This window comes from Prionailurus bengalensis, chromosome B3 (assembly GCF_016509475.1).
Source record: "Prionailurus bengalensis isolate Pbe53 chromosome B3, Fcat_Pben_1.1_paternal_pri, whole genome shotgun sequence".
Taxonomy (NCBI): Eukaryota; Metazoa; Chordata; class Mammalia; order Carnivora; family Felidae; genus Prionailurus; species Prionailurus bengalensis.
This window is the reverse complement of record NC_057355.1, coordinates 81,169,296-81,195,360: the sequence shown is the minus strand read 5'-3', so window position 1 is coordinate 81,195,360 and position 26,065 is coordinate 81,169,296. Positions and strand designations below refer to the sequence as shown.

General features: G+C 35.5%; 1 protein-coding gene across 4 annotated transcripts in view; it reads left to right on the top strand.

Moving 5' to 3' along the window:
• The window catches only part of STRN3 (striatin 3), a 107,106-nt gene that overhangs the window by 28,869 nt on the left and 52,172 nt on the right, over nucleotides 1-26,065 (top strand). For 3 of the 4 annotated variants that reach the window (XM_043554331.1, XM_043554334.1, XM_043554332.1), the window contains exons 2-3: nucleotides 22,636-22,739; nucleotides 23,373-23,446. In XM_043554331.1, coding sequence (XP_043410266.1) covers nucleotides 22,636-22,739; nucleotides 23,373-23,446 — 178 coding nt within the window. Of the gene's footprint in view, nucleotides 1-17,367; nucleotides 17,587-22,635; nucleotides 22,740-23,372; nucleotides 23,447-26,065 lie in introns of those variants that run through there. The other variant, XM_043554333.1, reaches the window with a different exon arrangement.

The following is a 26,065-nucleotide window of genomic DNA, read 5'->3' as shown; positions in this document are numbered from 1 at the left end:
AGCAGGCTCCAGGCTCTGAGCTGTCAGCACAAAGCCTGACGTGGGGCTCAAACCCATGAACTATGAGATCATGACCTGAGTCGAAGTCGGACGCTCAACCTACTGAGCCACCCAAGCACCCCTCACTTGGCCGTTTTTAAACCAGGTTATTTTTTGTTGTTGAGTTTTTTCTATACTATTATTTCTGCTGTTGTGTTGGAGAATATTTAAAAGAGGTCTTCATAACGTTTTTTATATTATATACATTGCACTGTATGTCACCTGTATTGATACATTCAAAAACATATGATTTTTTGTGGTATTTTCTAATAAGCCTTTTCACAATATGGCGTCTGCCAGCCTCCAGCCTTCCAGCTTTATCTCCCTTGTATGTCTTCTTCCTCTGTTCTACCCTTCTCCCCCTAGACATACAAAGTTCCAGTCATATTTTGTTTCTTTAAATTCTGGTAAAGTTAGCGTATTCTCCTTTCTCTTAGGCCTTCATACATGCTCTTTATGTGGAGCACTTCCTCTCCTGTTTGAACTTTCTTCTCTTCAATTTAAAGTTTAGCTGTCATTTCCTCTGAAACCATTTTTGAGCCTGCAAGTGTAATTTAGGTCCTCTATGTAGTGAACTTCCTTCATCATGAAATTTATTAAGCTTCATTGCGCATGTTTGATCTATTTATTGTCTTTCCTATAGTAGGCTATAAGCTCAGTGAGAATGGGATTGTATTGGCCTTTTGTGCATCATTGTATTCCTAGAGCCATAGGAATCATTCAGTAAATATTGTTGGAAGAATGAAGACCAGTACCAGTATTTAAACACATTTCTAATACATGTAGACAGCTTCAAATCTAGTGGAGGAAAAGGAGGTTTCCTCTTTGCCCTACGTCACCTTATGTTCAATATAACTGCAGGCTGTTAAGTTTTTTATGAGTTTATTTGTACAAAAATCAATTCAAATTGAGCACCAGCAGACCAGAAGTTGTTAGGAGGGTACTGCAGACAGGATTCAGGGGAAAGACTTAATTAATAAGGATGTGGTACAATTTGAGAAAGCCTAGTTGGCTGTTTGTGACTCATTGTCCCTAGGTTATGATTTCTTAATCTTTAGGCATTATAGGCTTAAGGGTTTGGTTTGCGTATGTAGGCTACCAAGGCATTAAAGCCACCTCACTCTAATAGCTTTCTTGTTTAATTTAACAAGGCTGACCGATATGATCATATCTGGGCTTAGGCTAATGAAAATAGAGCCTAGGAATACAGCTAACTTAACCCCGAAGCAGCTGATTAGACTATGGTTAGTGTCTTCTCTTTACTTATATCATTTGAGGTAAACTAAGTCATAATTGTCTTAATTATCTTAATCCCAGTTACTTCCTTTTCTAGTATTGTCAAGGTTGGAATTTTCTGTGCACTGTCAGTTTTAGGCAGACAATTATGGCTATATTTTTCTGGCATTTTTCTTATATACTTACAAGTTAAAGAAGGTGCCCACCCCCCCCCCCCATTCCCTTTGTGTTATCTCTTAAGAGTCTTAGTACCCCTGAAGACTCTGCTAGAGTACCCTAACATTCTGGTTTGCTGTCACATTACTTCTGTTTAGCTCCTTGGATTGTTGAGCCAGGATTTTTTTCTTTTTTTTTAATCTGTTTGGAGTCTCTTTCCTAAATTTGTAGCCTCTTGTCCTGTCCCAGGTCCACATTTCTGAGTTGGAATAACACAGATCCTATATATTATCTGGGCTTCCTTTTTTTTTTTTTTTTTTTTTTTAATTTTTAATGTTTATTTGTTTTTCAGAGAGAGACAGACAGACAGACACAGTCAGCCTGTGAGTGGGGAAGGGGCAGAGAGAGAGGGAGACACAGAATCTGAAGCAGTCTCCAAGCTCTGAGCTGTCAGCACAGAGCCCGACACAGGGCTTGAACTCAGGAACTATGAGATCATGACCTGAGCCAAAGTCAGATGCTTAACCGACTGAGCTACCCAGGCGCCCCTTAATGTTTGTTTATTTTGAGAGAGAGGGTGTGCACAAGTAAGCACGGGAGAAGCAGAGAGAGAGGGAGAGAGAGAATCCCAAGCATGCTTGGAGCTGTCAGTGCAGAGCCAGACACAGGACTCTAATTCACGAACGGTGAGATTATTACCTGAGCCAAAATGAACAGTTGGTTGCTTAACCAGCTGAGCCACCCAGGCACCCCTGGGCTTTATTTCTGTTTCTTAGTGTATTTTATCATTATTGTCATCATTAAGTCTGTGATTTGCACAGAATTCATTTCTTTTATTAATAATTCTTAGTCTCTACCATCTAGACATTTAAAAAGAGAAAATCTGTATTCTGTCCTAGTTGTGTGGTTTTATCACCATTCATTTAAATGCTTTAATTTTGTTGTACTATGGCTCAGCAAATTTGTACTTGTACATATTTGTTTAGTAAATTTATTTGGTAAAAGTAAGAGTAAATAACTAAAAACATGTTGTGCTAGCAAAAATATGCATAACTCATTAAATGTAGGAATTGGTGTAAACATAGAAAAATTAATGTCTAGAGCAGCTGTGTGGGTTTGAGAAACAACACACAGAGTAAACTATATGTAGGGTGTGTGTGTGTATGAGAGAGAGCGAATGTGTGAGACAGTGTTAAAATTCAGCATTTTCCCCCCCTTTTGACTTGAGAATTTGTGTTAACTTCACTACTTTACTACTAATAAAAATCATTGATACCATTGATATACTAGCAAGGCTATATATCTCAGTTAAAGTACGTGTGAACCAGAGTGGTATTTTTTTCTGTTTATTTCCTAGACTCAGGGAAACATTAATTTATTCAACACATATTTAGCTGGCACCATGTCTTATACAGAATGGAAAATGTAATTTGCAAGGTATTGGAGGGATGTAACAATGTGGTCTATGTTTTCAAAGAATTTACTTTCTGCATAGTATGGAAAGTAAAAGAAATATAGGAATAATGATGTTAAGTAAAAGGTTTATTTATTACCTTTTAGATTAGGTATTCCTCTCATTTGCAAATATACCCTGTATATCTACTACTACAATATTCAGATTCCTGATAAATGCTTGGGTTCTTAAAGGTGTTTGGGCCAAATGCACATCATTTCTAAGCAAAACTTGAGGCTGTCCCTATAAGGACAAACTCATCTCTGTGTACCTCCTCTACTATCAATAGTTTATCAGTACATTTGATCCTTGAACTACGCAGTTAGGGACACTGACCCCCCACACAGTTGAAAATCCGCATTTAAGTTTTGACTCCCCCAAAACTTAACTACTAATAACTACTGTTGAAAGGAAGCCTTATGGATAAGGTAAACAGTTAACACATATTTTTTGTTATATGTATTACATATGTACTATATTTTTACAATAAAGTAAGCTAGAGAAAAGAAGATGTTATTAACAAAATCATAAGGAAAATAAAGTGATTTACAGTATTACATTTATCAAAAACTGTGTATAAGTGGACCCACTCATCTCAAACCATTGTGGTTTATGGGTTAACTGTACTTCACTTTAGATATCAGTTGTGTGGGTTTTCTAAACATTAAGCAATTCTGTGACAACAGCTGGGTGTTTTGCAGTTTAACTCAATTCTGACAGTATCTAACTGGAGATAGCATCACATCCGTAGGCTTAAGGACTCAGTCCCATAGGACACATTCCGCCCTGCTGCCCCTTCATGTGCTAATAGCAAATGCAGGTTGTCATATGCTTTTGACGACCATCTGTAAATCATAGGTTCTGATTGTCTTGCCCCATACAAAAGACTGTGGTCACAATTGGGCCAAATTGGAGACATCCTATTTTGGGGAAACTTTTATGAAGTAATAATGTCTACATAAGCTGTTAATAAAGAGAATTTCCAAAAAGCATTATTCTTCTCTTCATTGATTTTTCTTAAGGTTATTTAAATATATACCCGGGATTGTGTTCAGATTTTTTGTCCCTTTGGAAATTTAAAAATTGAGGTTAAATAACTGTACGTTGGTTTGATTTTTAGCCCTCTGGCAATAGATGTGGCTATAGATACCTAGGACTCCTAAATTCAGAATTCTTTCAGCTTATTCATGCTCAGCTTAAATGTCCCTTAATGTTTTCTTAATTTTGATCATTAATATACTGAATTAATACAGATTAGATAAAATTGCCACAATCACAAACACATTTATTTAACCAAAGTGAATTCTTCTTTTAAGCATGTGAAAAACCTCTCAACCTTCTTTAGAAGTAATGTCATTTTCTATCCTAGATGAGTTAAATGCTTGCAGATTTGAGATTCAGCTAGAAGTTGTACATATAGGGTTATTCCCATATTTTACAATTGAGAAAACTGAGAAACTATGTAATTGTGACTTCATTTATTCAGCAACAAATATTTACTGAGTTTTTACTTATGCCATGTACTGTCCTGGGTAATAGGAATACATCAGTGAACAAGACAAATATTCCTAATATTCTGGAGCTTACATTTTAGTGGCGTTTGTCTAATTTGTAGCAAAACAAGGATATTTGATTTTGTTTAGTATTTTGATTTTCTTAGTATGAAATTGGGCTGGCAAATATTTTGCATCCTGCTTGCAGATTCAAATAGTTTGTCGTGGCTGCCTGGAACCTAAGTTATGTAAAGAATTCTAACACCAAGGCAAAGTTATTGATGTCTGCTTTGGGTTTGGGAGGGGAACTGGTAGCATCATCAGATTGTCCTCAACCCTGCCATTGTCGATGTAGCTGATTTTCTCTCCCCACTCCGTTGAGCAGCATTTGGTGGTCAGGAGAAGCTGCTCTGAAGTGAGACTGCTTGGATTCAAGTTTTGCAGGTGTGCACTGCTATTATTAGGATGATGACCTAGTTTCTTACCACTTTGTACCCCATTTGTTTAGTAAAGTGGTGAAAATAATACCATCTCAGGATCATTGAGGAGTAAATGAGTTCATATACTTAAGTACTTAAAACTGTGTTTGGCACATACAGCATTTGTGATAGTTATTACTCCTCCTTTTCATTTATAATTCTGAGAGTCCCAAAGTTCTGATAATCAAAAGGTTTTTGTTAACCATTTGATGGCAGAAACCTTATTTGGAGTAACACAAAACTTTTTAGTCTTTATCCCACTTACTGAAAGTCATATACAAGTACTTTGTTGTATTTGTTTGATTTTGTTAAAACTTTCATTGGATGAAGTGTTACCTAATGTGTGGTATATACACTTGAGTAATAAATTCCAGAACACATCTGGCTTGAAGGTTTTGATAAAGGAATGCAGACCTGTGCTAGTGAAACTCATACTGCATAACTGTGTCTTTTTTTCACATTAATATCTCAAAATTTATAATGATTTTAAAAAATTTTTTTAGGGACAGCACGAGCCGGGAAGAGGGGCAGAGGGAGAGAGAAACAATCCCAAGCAGGCTCCACACGCAGCACGGAGCCCGACGTGGGGCTTTATTCCACAGCCCTGGGATCATGACCTGAGCTGAAATCGAGAGTCAGCCACCTAGCTGCCCCATAGTGATTTTAAATAGCTTACCTGATAAGTAATTGCCTCAGTTGATGAGTAAAAAAAGTGCTTTGACTTTTAAGAGAAAAAATAATAAATTCCCCTCAGCTATTATTCTTGAAAACTTGCTTGTAAGATAGTTTGTAATCTTTTTATTTTTACCTTAAAATTTGGAATATCTCTTTAGAGTTAAAAAATGGTTTCAAGAAACATACCAGTCTTGAGAACATAAGTTTGCCCTCCAGTAACAAGAATCATGGTTTTTTCCCCTCTAGTTTTAAAGTGCTGTGAAAGCTATTTTGTTATTTTATCACAGTGCAGTAATCTTTCATTTAGTCAACATTCCTGTTATTGACTCTCCTGAGGAATCAATCCTGTCAGCAGAAAAAAAACAAAACAGAAGCTGAAAGTCACTAATATATATATATATATTTTTTTTTTTTTAACGTTTATTCATTTTAGAGACAGAGAGAGACAGATCATGAATGGGGGAAGGTCAGAGAGAGAGGGAGACACAGAATCTGAAACAGGCTCCAGGCTCTGAGCCGTCAGCACAGAGCCCGATGCGGGGCTCGAACTCACGGACTGCGAGATCATGACCTGAGCCGAAGTCGGTTGCCCAACCGACTGAGCCACCCCGGCGCCCCAAGTCACTATGTTAGAAGTGGAGGTTATTTATTCTTAGCTTAAATATAACTTGGATTCCTAACTTAGCACAAAATAGGATGGTTGACAGAACGGGGAGGCTTGTTGCCAGTACTTCAGTTGTATAGATAACAAACTTGACCAAGAGTTGGAAAAGTCTTTTTAAAAGTTCGTAGAATGTGGGGCACTTGGGTGCCTCAGTCGGTTAAGCTTCTGACTTTGGCTCAGGTCATAATCTCACGTCTCTTGAGTTCCAGCCCCACATCAGGCTCTGTGCTGACAGCTCAGAGCCTAGAGCCTGCTTCAGATTCTGTCTTCCCCTGTCTCTCTCTGCCCCTTCCCTGCTCTCTCTCTGTCTCTCTCTCTCAAAAATAAATAAACAAAAAAATTTTTTTAAGTTGGCAGAATGTTTTAAGTATACTATTTTGATAGGAGAAGTAGCTCTGCGCAGCTCAGAGGATGTGTCCATCTTATTCTGCTGATTCTAAGTAAGTGCTATAAAATACCATGTTACTCTTTTGCAGTATTTGAGAGCTTTTCTGAAGTTGTATATGATGTATTTATAACAGATTTAGAAAATAGTTACAATATCAGTAAACAGTGTTTTTAGAGAGCCCATTAAAATGGCTTGCAGTATTATACTTAAAAGGGGGTATTTATGGAGAATGGAGCTTAAATCCTTTCAAATACCAGATAAATGAGAATACAGAGTTGATAGTTGAAAATCTCCTATGCTTTAAACCAACTATTGCCGTGAAAAAATGATACTGGGATTTTAGAGGATGGAGTGGTATTTTTATTAAATTTTGTTCTAAGCTCTGGTAGAAGAGATCAAAACAGATTTTATTTGTCTCTGGAAATTTTAGTATTTTTAGTGTTTCTCTTTTCTCTGGAATTCTTATCTATATGTTGGAAAGTTATTGCAAGCAGCCTTTTTGTTCATTCTTAAAAACTCAGTATGCCATTTGAGTGTACGTTGTTAAATGGTGAACTGCTTTTGTATCATGAGATGATTATACAAAGATTTCTGAGCAATACCTTGACACACTGAATTATGAGGCTAAGTATGTCTGTTTTAATATCTAAGCTCCTTGGTGATTCTGATATTTAGCTAGGTTTTGAAACCTCTGTATTAAGTATTTCATTTTATATAAAATATCACTGGGATAGCTGAGTCTTTTTACCTTTATCCTAAATTACTTACAACTGACTGAACCTTGCTTAACCCCAGAATAATTTTGTATAATTTTAGTTGGCCCTTAGGGGAGAGGGTGCTAACACTTGTTGAGAGCCTACTATTTAGAATAGTGGTATTTTTAATTTGTTAATAGTTGCTATAACCCGATTTTGTCTTTAATTTGCTTCTGTACCTAAAGTATTTAAAAGTTTCTTTGTTAATTCCTTGGCATAATCAGTTTCCCAAAAAGTTCTAAAGAATGTTTTAAAATCATTAAAACTCACTTGTCTTTAGTGTTTGCATTTAGTTTAAATTTTGTTTAGAGAAAACTTACAGTAAAACAGATATTGTTGAGTAATTTATATGTTTTAAGCAAGATACTCTTATTTTGGAAACCCTGGAAACTATAGTAATCGTGAAATAACTTGAGGCTGGTATTAGCTCAATGTTGAATGTTTTGCACTGGTGACCTCTAGTGGTCTTGCAGTTTAAAAGTGATCTGTCAGTATCAAGTAATTTTTTTTTTTAGGTCTCATGTGATAATCACATGCTGATTGTTGAACCTGTTGAATTCAGGTGATGGAAAAAAATATGGTCCCAGTAAGTACCTTTACCCATGTTTAGAGGAAGAAAAATTGTCTCAAACAACAACAGTAGAATTTGTTTTTCTGTGGGCGCCTCGTTGCCTCAGTTAAGTGTCCAATTTCGGCTCAGGTCATGATCTCATAGTTCATGATCTCGCAGTTCATGAGTTCGAGCCTCATGTCAGGCTCTGTGCTGACAGCTTGGGGCCTGGAGTCTGTTTCAGGTTCTGTATCTCCCTCTCTCCCTGCCCCTCCCCTGCTCACACTCTGTCTCTCTCAAAAACATAAAAAAATTGTTTTTGGTTGCTCCAAATTAACTGAGATTAGATATAGAAACAAATTTATAAGGTTCATTTTTGCTTATACAGTATGTTTATAGTAATGAATTTCAAGTTAATCATCACCTTTATAATCTTAAGGTCAAATAATTAAAAACATTAAAATTAGGTGACTTGGGCAAATAAAAAAATGACAATTTGTGGTTTTTTTTTTTAAAGTCCTTCCTTTATTGACAATACCATACACTCCATGGTGGAACCTTTTTCTGTAACTAAAGTGCCTAGGTCATTGACCTCATCTTTACAGTAACAACATACTTCTTAAATCTAACCATTAAGAATGATTTTTTAAAAATTTAAACGTTATGAAAATAATTTATATGCAGAAAAGTGTATAAAACATAATTGTACAGTTTAGCCAGTTATAAAAGGAACAACCATGAGATCACTCTTGGAGAGGTCAAGAAATCAACAGAGCACTGCTGGTACCCCAGGAGCCTTAACCACCTGGTCCTTCCAAATTACTGCCTCCTTCTCTCATAGGGATAACCACTATTGGTTTTGTGCAGTCATTTTATTGCTTTTCTTCATATGCTTCTAAGTGTTCATTGTTCAAATGTATTAGTTTAGTTATATCTGATAGTGAACTTTATATAAATGGAATCATATAGGATGTTTTTTGTGTCTTGCTTTTTCCTTCAACTTTGTATTGGTTCATAAATGTTATGTGTGGCTGTAGTTTGTTAATTTCCTTTGCTCTGTATTATTTCATTGTACTAATATGCCGCAATTTATTCTTCTGTAATTGATGGATATTTAGATTGTTTGCAACCTTTGGCTGTTACAAAAAATAGTTTTGGGAATATTGTTTTACATGCCTCCTAGTACATACATATGTAAATGTATTTCTTTTGGGTCTGTATCTAGGAATTTTGGGTTTAATGTATTTATATCTTCAATGTAATGCAAAACTTTTATAAAGAGGCTATACCAGTTTATGGTCCCTTAAGTCATTTATGGGAATTTCTTTTTTTTTTATTTTTTTAAAAAAAAATTTTTTTTTTCAACGTTTATTTATTTTTGGGACAGAGAGAGACAGAGCATGAACGGGGGAGGGGCAGAGAGAGAGGGAGACACAGAATCGGAAACAGGCTCCAGGCTCTGAGCCATCAGCCCAGAGCCTGACGCGGGGCTCAAACTCACGGACCGCGAGATCGTGGCCTGGCTGAAGTCGGACGCTTAACCGACTGCGCCACCCAGGCGCCCCCATTTATGGGAATTTCTGTTCACGCTTCCTCAAAAATTGTGTCGTCAGATTTTAAAATGTTTAACCAGTTTGGTATTGTGTTACTTTATTGAAATTTTTAACTTTTATTCCTTTGAATACAGATGAGGTGAGAACTCTTTCATATCTTGATAGGCCTTTTTGATATCTTGTGATCTGTTATAGTGTAAGTCTTTTTACAATATTTCCATCAGACTCTCTTTTTAATTACATGGTATGTCTTTTTGGGGAATGCATATGAATTCTGTATTATGTATATGATCCCATTCTCAGTTAAATGTTTAGCAAATACCTTCTTCCATTTGGTTTGCCTTTTTTTTTTTTTTTTTAAAGTAGGCTCCACACCCATCATGGAGCCCAATGCAGGGTTGAACTCACAACCCTGAGATCAAGAGTCAGATGCTTAACTGACTCAGCCACCCAGGCGTCTCTGGTTTGCCTTATTTATTTATTTATTAAATTTTTCTTTGAGTTTATTTATTTTGAGAGAGAGAATGTGAGCAGGATAGGGGCAAGGAAAGGGGGGCAGAGAGAGAGAGAGAGAGAGAGAGGGAGGGAGGGAGGGAGGGAGGGAATGAATCTCAAGCAGGCTCCATGTTGTCATTGCAGAGCTTGAGAGGGGCCTCTATCTGATGAACTATGAGATCATGACCTGAGCGGGGGGGACAGAGAGAGAGGGAGACACAGAATCTGAAACAGGTTCCAGGCTCTGAGCTGTCAGCACACAGCCTGACGTGGGGCTCGAAGTCACGAATGGTGAGATCATGATCTGACTGAAGTCGGATGCTTAACCGACTGAGCCACCCAGGTGCCCCTGAAAAAGTTTTTTTAATACTTAAAAATGGTTAAGATGGTAAATACTGTGTTATGCTTTTTAGCACATTTTATAAAAGTGTATAATTAAGTACTGTTAAGTATATTCATATTGTTGTGAAACAGATCTTCAGAACTTTTTCATCTTGCAAATCTGAAACATTAAACCCATTAAACAACAATTCCTCCCCTTTTCCTGTTTAACCACCATTCTACTTTCAGTTACTATCCATTTCACTACTTCCATTTACCTCATAAATGTGAAATCGTACATACTTGTCTTAATATGACTGCCTCATTTCACATGGTGTCCTGACAGTTCATTTGTATACCATGTGGCAGGATTTCTGTTTTAAGGCCAAATAATACTCCTTGGTATGTATATGAATTTTGTTTATTCATTCATCATCTGATGGGCAGTTGGGTTTCTTCCACCTCTTGGTTTTTTCGTATAGGGCTGCTATGAATATGGGCATGCAAATGTCTCTTCAAGACCTGGCTTTTAATCTTTTGGATATATATACTCAAGCGGAATTTCTGGATCATATTAATAGCTACATTTTTAATATTTTGAGGAACTGTCACAGTAATCCATGCAGGTAATGGTTATATCATAATCCAACCAACGGTGCACAAGAGTTGCAGAGTTTCTCCACATCGTCACCAACACTTATTGATGAATATTTTGAACAATTATACAGAAAAACATCATTTAGCATCGAGCTCCCATATGTGCTGTGCTCCCAACCCCCAAAACAGTTTTCCTCTCTTGTTAACATCTTGCATTACAGTGGTACCTTTGCTGCAATTAACCAGTTCTGATACATTGTTATTATTAAATCATGTCCATAGTTTAATGTTCATTTTGTGTTGTATTGGTCAGTGGGTTTCAACAAAAACATAATGTTACGGATTCATCATTACAGTATCCTACAGAGCAGTTTCACCACCCTTAAAATTTCCCTGTGCTTCTCCTGTTCATCTTCCTCCATACCCCTCAACACTTGGTAACCCCTGATCTTTGATACTTTTGCCTTTTCTATATGTCATAGTTGGAATCATGCAGTATGTGTAGCCTCCTCAGACTGACTTCTTTTCCTTTTTGAAATACGCACTTAAGGTTCCTTCATGTCTTTTCATGGCTTGGTAGCTCATCTCTTTATTGATGAATAATAGTTCCTTGTATGGATGTGCTGCAATTTATCCATTACTTGTTGAAGGATACTTGTTTGATTCCAAGTTTGGGCAGTTAAGAATAAAGCAGCATTAAATATTCACGTATAGATTTCTGTGTGGACACAGATTTTCAGCTAATTTAGGTAAGTACCAAAGGAGCATGACTGATAGATCTTTGATAAGAGTACATTTAGTTTGTAATAACAAACTGCCAAACAGTTTTCTAAAGTTGCCATTTTCATTGGCATTCTCAGCAGCAACGATTGAGAGTTGGTGTTGATTCACATCCTGGCCCATGTTTTGATTTTCAGCCATTCTAATGGATGTGCAGTGGTAGCTCTCACTCTTACTGTAATTTGCATGTTCCTGATGACCATCATGTGGAACATCTTTTAAGATGCTTCAGATTTACCATCTGTGTATCTTCTTTGATGACATGACCATTCAGAACTTTTGCCTTTTAAAAATTTTGGTTGCTGATCAGAGTTGGCTGTTAATTGCTTTAAAAATTCTTTGTAGGTATTGAGTATCAGTCCTTAATCAGATAGGTGTTTTTGCAAATATTTTCTCCCAGTCTGTGGTATGTCTTTTTGTTCTCTTAATAACGTCTTTTGCAGAACAGACATGTTTCCAATTTTATTTATTTATTTTTTTTCATGTTTCCAATTTTAATAAAGACTGATTTTTTTTTCATTGATCATGCTTTTGGTTTTTGTATTTAAAAACTCATAAACACAAAGTAACTTAGGTTTTCTCCTTTTACTTCCTAAAAGTTTTATAGTACATGTTTAGTATATACTATATATTTATATAGATAGTAAATATGTATCTGTGTATGTATATATATGTATACAAACACATAATAAGTGTATATATATATATGTATATATGAATAGAGTAGGTCTTGAAGTCTGGTATTGTCTTCCAGCTTGCCCTTCTGAATTGTGTTTGTTGTTCGTGGTCTTTTGCCTTTCCATATAAAATTTATTTTTATTTTTAATGTTTATTTATTTTTCAGAGAGAGCAATAGCACATAGGAGGTGTAGAGAGAGAGGGAGACAGATGATCTGAAGCAGGCTCTGTGCTGACACCAGAGAGCCCGATGTGGGGCTCAAACTCATGAACCATGAGATAATGGCCTGAGCTGAAGTCAGAAGCTTAACTGACTGAGCTACCCAGGCACCCCTCCCTATAAAGTTTAGAATCATTTTGTCGATATCCACAAAATAGCTTCCTTGGACTTTTGTAGGATTCCATTGAATCTACAGATGTAGTTGGGAAGATTTGACATCTCAAAATATTGAGTCTTCCTGTCCACATACATGGAATATCTCTTCATTTAGTCAGATTTTTTATTTCTTTTATCAGAATTTTTTGTAGTTTTCCTTATGTCGATTCCTGTGCATCTTTTTCTGGATGTATACCCACTATTTTTCCTTGTTTGGTGCTAATGTAAATAGTATTTATTGTTCTCAGTTTCAAATTCCTATTGTTCATTGCTGGTATGTGAGAAAGCAATTAACTTTTATATATTTACCTTTTATCCTGCAACCTTGCTATAATTGCTCATTAGAGCTAGAAGGGTTTGTTGTGGTGGTGGTTAGAATTTTAGAATTTTCTACATAGATATATCACCTGCAGATAGAGTTGTCTTCCTTCTTGATCTGTACACTTTAAAATTTGTCTTTTCTTTTTTATGGAATGCTTTTTGAATTTGTGTGTTATCTTTGCACAAGGGCAGTGCTGATCTTCTCTGTTGTTCCAGTTAAAATGTTCTTTTTTATTTGCCTATTGCAATAATTAGGACTTTGATTACAGTGTTGAATAGGAGTGGTGAAAGGGGACATCCTTTCATTGTTCCTGATGTTAGGAAGGAAAGCATCTAATTTCTTACTATTAAATAGGATGTTTAGCTGTAGGTTCTGGTAGATTATTATCATGTTAAAAGAGTTCCCCTCTATCCCTAGTTTCCTGAGAGTTTTTATTTTGAATGGGTAATTGATTTTGTCAAAGGCTGTTTGTGCATATATTAATATGGTCATATGGTTTTTCTTCTTGGGCCTGTTTGGCCAGTTAATGATAACATACGTGATAGATGTTCAAATGTTGAACCAGCTTGCATACCTGAGATAAATTTCACTTGTGATATAGTTCTTTGTGGATTCAATTTGCTAATACATTGTTGAGGGATTTTGCATCAATGTTCGTGAAAGAGATACTAGTTTTCTTTTCTTGTGATGTCTGTCTGGTTTTGGTCTGTCTGGTATGCTGGCTTCATCAAGTGGGTTAGCAAGTGTACCTTCTGATTCTGTATCCTGGTTTCAATTATAGAGAACTGGTATCATTTCTTCCTTAAATGTTTGGTAGAAATCATCACTGAATTCATCTGGGCCTGATGCCTTCTGATTTGGAAGATAATTAATTATTGATTACATTTGTTTAATAGATACAGACCTATTCAGATGATCTGTTTCTCCTATGTGAATTTTGGTAGACTGTGTTTTAAGGATTGGTCTGTTTCATCTGAGTTACCAAGTTTGTGGGCATAGAGTTCACAATACTCCTATATTTTCCATTCACTGTTCATGGGATTAATAATGATGATACTTCCTTCATTTCTGATATTAATTTCTGACTTCACTTTTTTTTTCTTGGTTAGCTTAGCTAGAGTTTAATCAATTTTATTGACCTTTTCAAAGAATCAGTTTCATTGATACTTATTTTCAATTTTTTAAAATCTGAATTCCAGTTAACATATAATGTAATATTGTTTTCAGTGATTCATCACTTACATATATAGCACCTGGTGCTCAACATGACAAGGGGCCCTCCTTAGTACCCATCACCCATTTAGCCCATCTCCCAATCACCCCCCTCCATCAACCTTAAGTTCTCTATCAAAAAGAGTCTCTTAAGGTTTCTCTCTTTATCTCTTTTTTCCCCTTCCCATACGTTCATCTGGTTTTTTTCTTAAATTATACATAGGAGTGAAATCATATGGTATTTTTCTCTGCCTGACTTATTTCCCTTATCATAATACACTCTAGCTCCATCCACGTCATGGCAGTTTCATTGATACCCTTTATTGGTTTACTGTTTTCAATTTTAATGATTTCTGCTCTAACTTCTTTTCTGCTTCCTTTAAGTTTATAGTGCTGTTCTTTCTTTACTTTCCTAAGATGGAAGCTAAATGGTTGGTTTTAGGGCTTCTTTTCAAATATGTACTTTGACTGCTATAAATTTCCCTGTAAACATTGCTTTTTGTACATCCCCCAAATTTTAGTAAGTTTTATATTGGTTTCATTTAGTAAAAAAAATACTTTAAAGTTTCTCCTGATATTTGACTCATGTCAGATATCCTGTGTTACTTAATCTTCATGTATTTTGAAATTTTCCCACTATCTTTTATTGATCTGCAGGTTTTTTTTTTTTATGTTTATTTTATTTTGAGAGAGAAGGAATGAGTGGAGGAGTGGCAGAGAGAGAGGGAGAGAGAGAAAATCCCAAGCAGGCTCTGGCCATCAGCACAGAGCCTGACATGGGGCTCAAACTCATGAAGTGTCAGATCATGCATGACCTGAGCCAAAACCAGAAGTCAGACACTTAACCAACTGAGCCACCCAGTGACCCCTTTGATCTCCATTTTAATTTTGTTGCAGTCTTAAGAGCACATCAAATTTTTGTCTTTTTTTAAGTTGAAGTATAAATAACATACAGTATTAGTTTCAGGTATACCATATAATGATTCAAGAATTCTATACATTACTCAGTGCTCATCATGACAAGTGTACTCTAATAATCACTTTAAATGTGAATTTAAAGCCAGTTAAAAGATAGACACTCTTGGAGTGGAGAGCACATTGGTATGATTTTTAATCTTTTAAATTTGTTAAAGGTGTGTTTTAAGGTTCAGAATGTGGTCTGTCTTGATGAATGGTCCATGTGGGCTTGAGAAGAATGTGAATAGCCTTGTTGGTTAAAATAATCTATAGATGTCAGTTTTCTAATTTTCTGTATGTTAGATCTGTCAGTTGCTAATACAGGAGTGTAGAAGTCTCCGGCTATAGTAGTGATTTAGTCTATTTCTCCTTGTAGTCTTACCAGTTTTTGCTCACAGATTTTGACACACTTTTGTCAGTGCATACATATTAAGGATTATTATGTCTTTGACCCCTTTATCATTATGCATTCTTTTTATCCCTATGTAGCTTAATCTAAAGTCTGCTTTGTTTGAAATTAATGTAGCTGCTCCAGCTTTCTTCTTTTTTTTTTTTTTTTAAGTTTATTTATTTTGAGAGAGAGATAAAGAGAGAATCCCTAGCAGGCTTCACACTCAGCATGGGGTCTGATGTGGGGCTTGATCCCACTAACTGTGAGATCATGACCTAAGCCGAAATCAAGAGTCGAATGCTTAACTGACTGAACCGTCCAGGTGCCCCTCTTTCTTCTTTTTTAATGTAAGCATTTATAACTATAAGTTTTTCCCTCAACACTGCTTTTGCTGCATCCCATAGGTTTTGGTATGTTGTGTTTTCATTTTTATTCCTGAGTGTTTTCTAATTTTCCTCATGATTTAAGAGTGTGTTGTTCAATTTCCACTAATTTGTGAGTTTTCCAGTTTCTTTGTTACTAATTTCTTTATCTGTTATGGTCAGAGAAAAATTTTTTTTAATCTTTTTAAATCTGTTGAGACTTAATTTGCATGAACATATGGCCCATCCTGGAGAATATCCCATGTGTATCTGAGAAGAATGTGTATTCTTTTATTGGGTAGAGTGTTCTGTATAATACATCTGTTAGATCTAGTTGGTTTATTGTGTTATTGAAGATGTTTCCTTACCTGCTTTCTGATTCTTTGATTGGTTATTGAGAGTGGGATATTGAAGTCTCCACCTGTTACTGTGAAATTATTTCTTCCTTCAATGTTTGCTTCATATGTTTGATCATCTTATTAAGTACATAAATATTTATAATTGTTTTATCTTCTTGCTGTATTGAACTTTTTGGTCGTATATATTGTCATTTGTCTCTTGCAGTCCGTTTTGATTTAAAATCTTTTTTGTCTGGGATGCTTGGGTGACTAGTCACTTGAGTGTCCAACTGCTCAGGTCATGATCTTGTTCATGAGTTTGAGCCCCGCATCAGGCTCACTGCTGTCAGTGCGGAGCCTATTTTGGATCCTCTGTCCACCCCCCACCCCTCCCCTACTTAGGCTCACTGTCTCACTCTCAAAAATAAACATTAAAAAATAAAATAAATTCACACAAAAATAAAATCTTTTTTGCCTGATAATAGTATAGGAGGTTTACAGATTTTAACAATAAGTGTGTTAGGCTACATGAGCCATGTTTTTGGTCTGTGTTACCTATTCTTTCATTTATTAAGCCATTTTTCACTCTGGGGCTGTCCAAAAATAAGCCTGAGGTAGGCTGCTAATCCCTGCTGTATCTTGAACAGACCTTTAAAATGGTAATGAATTTATTCATCCTTTTCTTTACGGTTAGTGCTTTTGTCTTGCTCAAGAATTCTTTCCTTAATCTGAGATTTTGAAGATCTATATTACATCCTAAAAGCATTATTGTTCTGCCCTCACATTTAGGTCTATAATCCTACAACTGATGTGTCAGCCAGAAGTTTTATTTTATCTCCCTTCCCCAATGTCTTTACCATGTCTACTAAGCATAAGGGGCAGAGAGAGAGTGAGAGAGACAGGACAGACAGAATCTGAAGCAGGCTCCAGGCTCTGAGTTGTCACCATAGGCTCCAGGCTCTGAGTTGTCACCACAGAGCCTGACGCAGGGCTCGAACCCATGAACTGCAAGATCATGACTTGAGCCAGAGTCAGACACTCAACCGACTGAGCCACCCAGGCACCACTCTAAGCATAATTTTTGATGTTGCCATTTTTCCTTGTTGTTGTAAACTTCTACTTTGATAAATTATGTGACTTCATATATATTGGTTTGTTTCTGGGATTTCTGTTCTGTTTTTTTGTTTGTTTGTTTTTTAATCTGTCTATCCCTGTACCAATCACTGTTTTAATTTCTCTAGTTTCAGAAACCATCTGAATTTCTGGTAGTGCAAGTTCCACCACTTCTTCCTTGGTGATTGTCTTGCCTGTTCTTGGTAATTTGAATTTTTTGGTAAATGTTAGAATCAGCCTGTCGAGTTCTACACACACACACATACACACACACACACACACACACACACTGAAAGTTTGTGTGGAGTTACAGTAACTCTTAGTTTGTGTGATAATTGTTTTTTATGACTCTGCTAGTCCATTTAGATTGTTTTTTCTGTACAGATTGCAGTTTTTTGTGCAGAGATCTTGCACATTTTTGTTTATTCCTAGGTGATTTTTTTTTTATGCCATCGTAATATGTTGTGGCTATTTCTTTTTGTGGTTACTTTTTTTTTTTTTTTTTAATTTTTAAAGCTTATTTTTGAGAGAGAGCCAGGGCGGGGGGGAGGGGTGGGGTGGCGAGGGAGGCTCAGAGAGGCAGAGAGAGGGAGACACAGGACTCGAAGTGGGCTCCAGGCTCCACTCTAACAGCACAGAGCTGGACGCAGGGCTCAAACTCATAAACTATCAGGTCATGACTTAAGCTGAAGTCCAATGTTTAACTGACTGAGCCACCCAGGTGCCCCTGTGGTTACTTTTTAAAGTATTTATTTGCTGAGATGATGCTATTAGTGATGAATTATGTTCTTTAAAAATAGCTCAGAATTCAGTTATTAATTATTAAATGTTGTCTCTTATTTAATTGGTCTTTTTTTTTAATCACTGTCAGATATAACTTTTACCTTTTCAAAGTACCCATATAGATACTTTGTGATACAAGGTCATAAGGTCATATCCAGTAGTCATGACATATCTGGTCTTTGCTTTTACCCCCATCTCGAGGTGGTTTGGGTTAAGATATCTCCTTTAAAAGGCATTGTCTTAATGAATTCTCACCTTTTTTTTTGTTCTTTGTGTTTGTGAATTATCCTTCTTCAACTCCTCTTCAGAAGCTGCTGTGAGATTCATGCTTTTTTTGTGTGTAGTTTGTGCTTGTTTGTTTAATTTACTAGATTCTCTATATATGGATTGTTTCTAATATGAAATTGAATGCTAAGGCAAGAAGTCAAAATGAAGTCTCACAATAGTGTTAGATTGTAGTGCCTGCTTCGGTAGCACATATACAACAACGTAAGATTCTAATAGGATGCATTACCACTGTGTAGTTGTTGTTGTTTTTTTTTTTTTAATCCCTCAGGAACAAGACAAGGGTATTCACTTGTCACTTTTATTGAACATAGAACTGAAAGTCCTATGCATAGCATTCAGGCCAGAGGTTGGAGGAGGGAGGGAAGGCATCCAAACTGGTAAGGAAGAAGTAAAATCATCACTATTTGCAGTGACATGGTACTATATATAGAAAATCCTGAAGACTCTACCCAAAAACTATCATAACTAATAAATAAATTCAGTAAAGTCACAGGATACAAAATTAATTTATAGAATTCTCTTGAATTTACATAAACTAATAATGAAGTGGTAGAAGGAGAAATTAAGAAAACAATCCCATTTACAATTACACCAAAAGGAATGAAATACCTAGGAAGAAATTTAACCAAGAAAGTGATAGACCTGTCTTTTGAACACTAGAAAATATTGATGAGAGAAATTGAAGACAACACAAAAAAATGGGAGGTATATCATGTTTATGGATTGGAAGAACTAATATTGTCAGAATATCCATACTACTCAGACCAATCTACAGGTTCAGTGTAACCCCTATGAAAATACAAAAAGAACAAAGCTGGAGGTACCACAATCCCAGATTCAAGATACACTACAAAACTATAGTAATGAAAACAGTTTGGTACTGGCATAAAAACATTCACATGGATCAATGGAGCAGGATAGAGAACCCGGAAATAAGCCCATACTTACGTGGTTAATTATGGTAAAGGAGGCAAGAGTACACAATGAGGAAGATAGTCTCTTCAGTAAACGGTGTTGGGAAAACCAGACAGCTACATGCAAAAGAATGAAAGGAGACCAATTTCTTACACGGTCCACAAAATAAATTTCACATGGATTAAGGACCTAAACATGAGACCAGAAACCATAAAACTCATGGAAGAAAACATAGGCAGTAATGTCGTAGACGTCACCCTTAGCAGCAGTTTACTAATAAATATGTCCTCTCAGGCAAGGGAAACAAAAGCAAAAACAAACTATTGGACCTACACCAAAATAAAAAGGCTTTGCACAGCAAAGGATACTGTCAACAAAATGAAGAGCTATCTGGGGGTGCCTGGGTGGCTCAGTCAGTTAAGTGTCTGACTTCAGCTCAGGTCATGATCTCATGGTTCATGGGTTCAAGCCCTGCATTGGGCTGTCTACTGTCAGCACAGAGGCTGCTTCAGATCCTCCCCTCTATCCCACACCTCCTCTGCTCACTTGCTCACTCACTCTCTCAAAAATAAACATTAAAAGAAAAAAGCTATCCTACTGAATGGGAGGAGATATTTGCAAATGATATATTTGATAAAGGGTTAATATCCAAAATATGTAAAAATTTATATAACTGAACACCAAAAAAAAAATAAAAATTATGGCAATCTGGGAGTACCTGGTTGGCTCAGTTGGTTAAGCTTCCAACCCTTGATTTTGGTTCAGGTCATGATCTCACAGTTCATTGAGTTCAAGCCCCACATTGGTCTCTGCACTGACAATGTGGACCCTGCTTGTAATTCTCTTTCCTTTTCTCTCTTTGCCCTTCCCCAGCTTGCATTCTTTCTCTGTCTCTCTCAAAAAAATAAAAGACAAAATATTAAAAAATAACAGCAATCTGGTTTACATATGTGCAGAGGACCTAAATAGACATTTTTCCAAAGAAGATATTTGGATGTACAAGAGACACATGAAAAAATGCTCACATCACTAACCATCAGGGAAATACATAACAAAACCATAGAGACCTGTTGCCTTAGACCTGTCAGGACAGCTAATATCAAAAAGACAAAAATGAACAGGTACTGGTGAGAATGTAGAGAAAAGAGAACCCTTGTGCATCATGGGTGGGAATGTGTAAATTGCTGTAACTACTGTGGGGAACAAGCTGGAGATTCCTCAAAAAATTAAAAATAGAGGAGCGCCTGGGTGGCTCAGTTGGTTAAGCTTCTGACTTTGGCTCAGGTCATGAACTCGTGGTTTGTGAGTTCGAGCCCCATGTCAGGCCCTGTGCTGACAGCTCAGAGCCCGGAGCCAGCTTCAGATTCTTTGTCTCTTTCTCTATTCTTCCCCTGCTTGTACTCTGTCTCTCTTTCTCAAAAAAGATCATTTTCTTTAATAAAAATATTAAGAATAGAAATACCATATAATCCAGTAATTCCATTAGTGGGTATTTATCCACAGAAAATAGAAACACTAATTGGAAAAAGATAGGTGCACCCCTGTGTTTATTGCAGCATTATTTTCAATAGCCAAGATATGAAGCAACCTAAGTGTCCATTGATAGTTGAACAAGTAAAGAAGATGGCATATTACACAATGGAATATTACTCAGCCACAAAAAGAATGAGATCTTGTCATTTGTGACAACATGGTTTGCATCTAGAAGGTTTTATGCTAAGTGAAATAAGCCAGGGAAAGACAAATATGATATGCTTTACTTTTATGTGGAATCTAAGGAACATAGTAAATTGAACAGTCATAAATACAGAGAATTAAGTGGTGGTCACCACAGGGGAGGAGGTTAGAGGGATGGGCAAAATAGGTGAAGTGGTTTAACAGGTGCAACTTGCAGTTATAGAATTGATAAGTTAGGGGAATGAAAAGTCCAGTATAGAGAATATAGTCAGTAATATTGTAATGGTGTTGTATGTTGACGTTGGATGGTGACTGCCCTTACTGTTGTGAAAAAAAGAAAGTTAAGGCAAAAAACTTAATCAGAGTTTCTTGAAGCTGTGTGGTGAAACTGACGTTTTACATTTGCTTAAGTGCTACTTTTTTCTTTAGCAGCTTAGCCTCTTAGGTTCTGAATAGTTACCATTCCTCCTGATGTTTTATTTTTGTTTTGAAATTTATATTTGGAAGTGTTATGTAGCTGTCTAACTTCACAAGTGTTAAGGAGTTGTAGGTGATTCTTTTATTTTTTTATTATTTTTTTTAAGGGTAATAGAGAAGAGCTTGTTTTGATGGCAGTGGACATTTAAATACTTACATGTTCTTATTAATCAATTTGATTTAGCTGGTCTGCTGGCCAGTGTATTTCTATCATAGAAAAACAGATCCAACTTACTGGGTTAAATCATCTAGCTGAATTCATTTGTTCTGATTTCATGTTCACTGAAATTTTAAAAAATAAATTATAATTTAGCTTACTAATAGTAGCTTTACTTTTTCTTAATAAATACACCTATGGGTCATCTCAGCAAGGGCATTCTCCCCCTTGTGGAAGGTAGTTTTATTGTAATTATGTACATAATGGCAAATGTCTCCATACAGATGCCAGGCTCTTTAAAGCTGTCTCTCACAGAAAATAAGGCAACTGAAAAGAAAATAATCCCTCTCATAGTAGAAAAATGACAACAGAAAGTAATGAGTTCTTTGAACATACAGTGGCTTTACTTAAACTATTTGCAGTACTCTAGTATTACTGTTTCAAGAATTGAAACAATTTGGAGTAGGTGGGTAGAATAGAAAAGATTACACATTTTTAAAGTATTTTGTGAACGCAAAATGGTTTTGAAGTAATGGTACTGTCTTTTGAAACAAACATCTCATTTGGGGGAAAATATTTACTTAAAAAAATAATAATTTGGGGAGGAGCCAAGATAGCAGAACAGCATGGAAGTTTTTGTGTCTCGTGTCCATGAAGAGAATAGTATTTTTTAGTTTTTTGTGACTTGTATGTTAGGAAGTAGGTTCAGTTTTTATGTATAAAATTTCCTTTTATGATTATGTAAAAAATGTTAACATTAGAGACCTTAAGATTAAGCAAATAGCTGATTTATAGTCATTGATTTTTAAAGTAATTGTATTACTAACAAAGTTTGGTTGACTGCCTCTATCAATTTTAAAACTTGCCATCATGAACAAGTTACTATTTATTGGTTTTTTTTTTTAATGTATCATTAGGAAAAAAATGAAAATAAATGAACCTGTTATATTTTTAGGCCCGGATAGCATTTTTGCAAGGAGAAAGAAAAGGACAAGAAAACTTGAAGAAGGATTTAGTAAGAAGAATAAAGATGTTAGAGTATGCATTAAAACAAGAAAGGTACGTGTGCCTTGTTTTCTTACAATACAAAGTAGAACAGTATTCTCTTTTATACCAGTGTGCATTGTATTTGAAAATACTTTGAAAGTATGAAACCCTGACCCAAATACAAGATGATACTTGGATTTGATTCTTATAAGGGAATAGAAAAGATTTAAATCTGTAAAATTGAATAGTGGGTGGCTCAGTCGGTTAAGTGTCCTACTTCAGCTCAGGTCATGATTTCACAGTTTGTGAGTTCAAATCCCACATTGGGCTCTGTGCTGACAGCTCAGAGCCTGGAGCCTGCTTCAGATTCTGTGTCTCCCTCTCTCTCTGTCTCCCTCTCCTTCAAAAATATATAAACATTAGAAAAAAAATTTATAATTGAAATTATGTCTTTTGTTATAGATTCTAAGTTTGGGAATTTTATTTTTCTTTAAAGATAAGGAAAAAAATTTGTCTTCATTTTTTACATTTACATTTTTTTTTCTTATATAGCAGTACACTTTTTTCTCTAATTTCCGTAAAGCTTAAAAAACAGGTATTCATATTATGTTTTGTGTTCTCAGAGAAATATATACTAGTATTTACTTAACTGTGTAGAAAAGGAAAAAATTTTTTTCTTTCAACAATTTGTTGTTACATTTTCAGGGCAAAATATCACAAATTAAAATATGGCACAGAACTGAACCAAGGTGATTTGAAAATGCCAACCTTTGAATCAGGTAAAGTGGATTCTTCTGTTAACCTTCTCCTGACCCAGTTCAAGAAAAAAATTGGTTTAAGCTCATTTTTCTGTAACAGACATGTTTTCTTCACCCTCATTTTGCTTCGATAGCATTGGTTAGTTAGATGGTTGACCGCTGTAATAATGCCTAATATTTTGGGGAAAATAATAAATAATAAAAATTTATTAATAATAAAAGTAAATAGTTGTATCTATATCTAAATCCTGAGGTTATTTATCCTGTTTTCCTTGTGTTGAAATGTATGTAAAATTGTGAGTGCATTTTGGTATCAGAAGTGAAAGGTAATGAAATAATTCTACCCTTGTAGATAATTCTTGTCCCGTTCTATAAAAGTTTACTTTTTTATTACAAAGTTCTTTTTATCTGGAGGAGCTGTGATTACCATAGTTTAATTCTGAAAATAGGAAATTTGACTGAATTTGGAAACCTCATAGGCAGCCAAATAAGAGAAGGAAAAGAATCTTCTCCACTTCATCTTGCTCTGTACCAAATCTTGCATTTTACACTAAACTAAATAGATAATGAGTGTGAGAGTAGTATCTGATAAACAATTATGCTTGGAAGAGATGGCTGGATATAGGAAAAAGCTAACAGTTTAACGTTAACTTTAGGGTTCTACATGATTACAACGTGGGTAGTCTAAACATCTAACAGTGAATAAGGAATTCTTTGATTTATGTTATGCATATTGGGAATGTTATCAGTTTCTTATTTCTCAGGTATATTTAGAACTCATATACATTTTGATGGTGCATTCAAATTGAATTCTATGCTGTTCTTGGATGGTGGTTACTAAGATAAGAAAAAAGTGTATCTTTATTTGGATATGCAGTTTTTCTTCTTTTATAATAAAGTTGTACCATATCTAATAAAGTTAAAGCATATATGGTAAGGAAGATAAAACTTAGATATGGAGGTTGGTTTTTTTTGTTAGGTGGAAGAGTAAATTTTAAAAAATTAATTGGTTTTTAGTTTAATGTTAATATTAAATACTTAATATTAAGTACTTAGAACTTGGCAGAAACACTTCATACACAATTTAATTTTTTACACTTACCGGTTTTATCATTTATTATATCTTCAAGTTGTTGGTATCTATACTTTAAAATAAAGAGACCAACATATCAGCAGCATGGGTTTCCTTTGATCTAGCTTTTCAGTGATGGTGAAGGTTCACTTTGATAGTAGGGAATAATATTATGGCCTCATCCTTGGAAAAGCAACAATAAAAAATAAAAAGATGGAAGGTCTATATATTTTGGGCCGTGTTGACTACAGTAGTCTTACTGCAGTTAGAGGGAGTGGGGTGGCTTCATAGAAGTTAATGAATCTGGAGCTTTTCTTTGAATCTTTTTCTTTCTAATATGGCTAGAATATTGAGAAAATAAGTATTCACTTTCTGACTCAAGGGCTGTCCCCCTAACTTGGTCTGCGTAAATGTGAGGAAGGAGGCTAGTTGCAGCCACATTGTTCCTGGAGCCAGTCAGAATTGGCTAGCTGGTTTCAGTGCAATAGTGTGTGTAGAACAAATCATTAGCAGATAAGTGTCTGCTGCCTGCTAAAAACAGACTTGTTTTTATCTGTCTAAACTTAAGTTTTAAGTTTTAAAACTTCCTCAAAATGAGGAATAAAATGACATTCAGGTGTTTTATTTATGGGAAGCAATATTTAATAGAGTAGATTTTCTTTATTGAAGTAGAAAAACTATTCACAGTGTTTAGTGTGGGGGCGGGGAGCAATGAAGTGATGGACAATATATAACATACAAACAAAATCGGTTAAAATTACTTCAAAGTATAGATCGAGATAACCATTAAACAAATTAGTGTTGCCTTTTATATACCCAAAAATAAATCAAAATATAAAATACTGTCTTGACAGAAGTATGATACACGTTTTTATACCTATGTCTCAGTAATACGTATATATATGGCCTAAACCTAACCCTATAAAAGGGGTTGTATCTAAATATGTAAAGAGCTTTTTTGTGTATTTAGGGGGGAAAAATCTATGACAGTAGGAAAATAGGCAAAAGAAAAAGCAGCCCATAAGAGAAGATATCTAAGTGACCAATAAGTGTATGAAATAATGCTCAATGTTATTTGTTATTGAGGAAATACAACCAAAGTGCAGTACATACAATTAGACACCTATCAGAATGGCTAAATTAAAATGGAAAAAACAAAAAAAAACCAGTCAAGTCTAAATGAGGATATAGAACAACCAAATCTACTGGTGTTGGGATTGCAGGTTGATAGAACTGCTCTGAAAGTAGTTTGCCAATAAGACTAAAGGGAACATAGCCATAGCGGCATGCTCTGAAGCCCAGTAATTCCAGTCTACATACTCTACTTCTTAAAATGCATACGTGTGCTCATCATAAGGCTTGTATAAGAATGCTTATAGTGTCTTGTAGTAAAAATCTGGAAACAGCTTGAATGACCTGCGGTATTAGAATGGATACATGTAATGTGTGATTTTAGCATAATGGAATGCTATTTAGCAACAAAAGTGAAAAAGCTGTAACTACACCTGACAACATGGACAGGTAACATAACACTGAAAAATGATATAAATGATCTCATGTGTATCAAA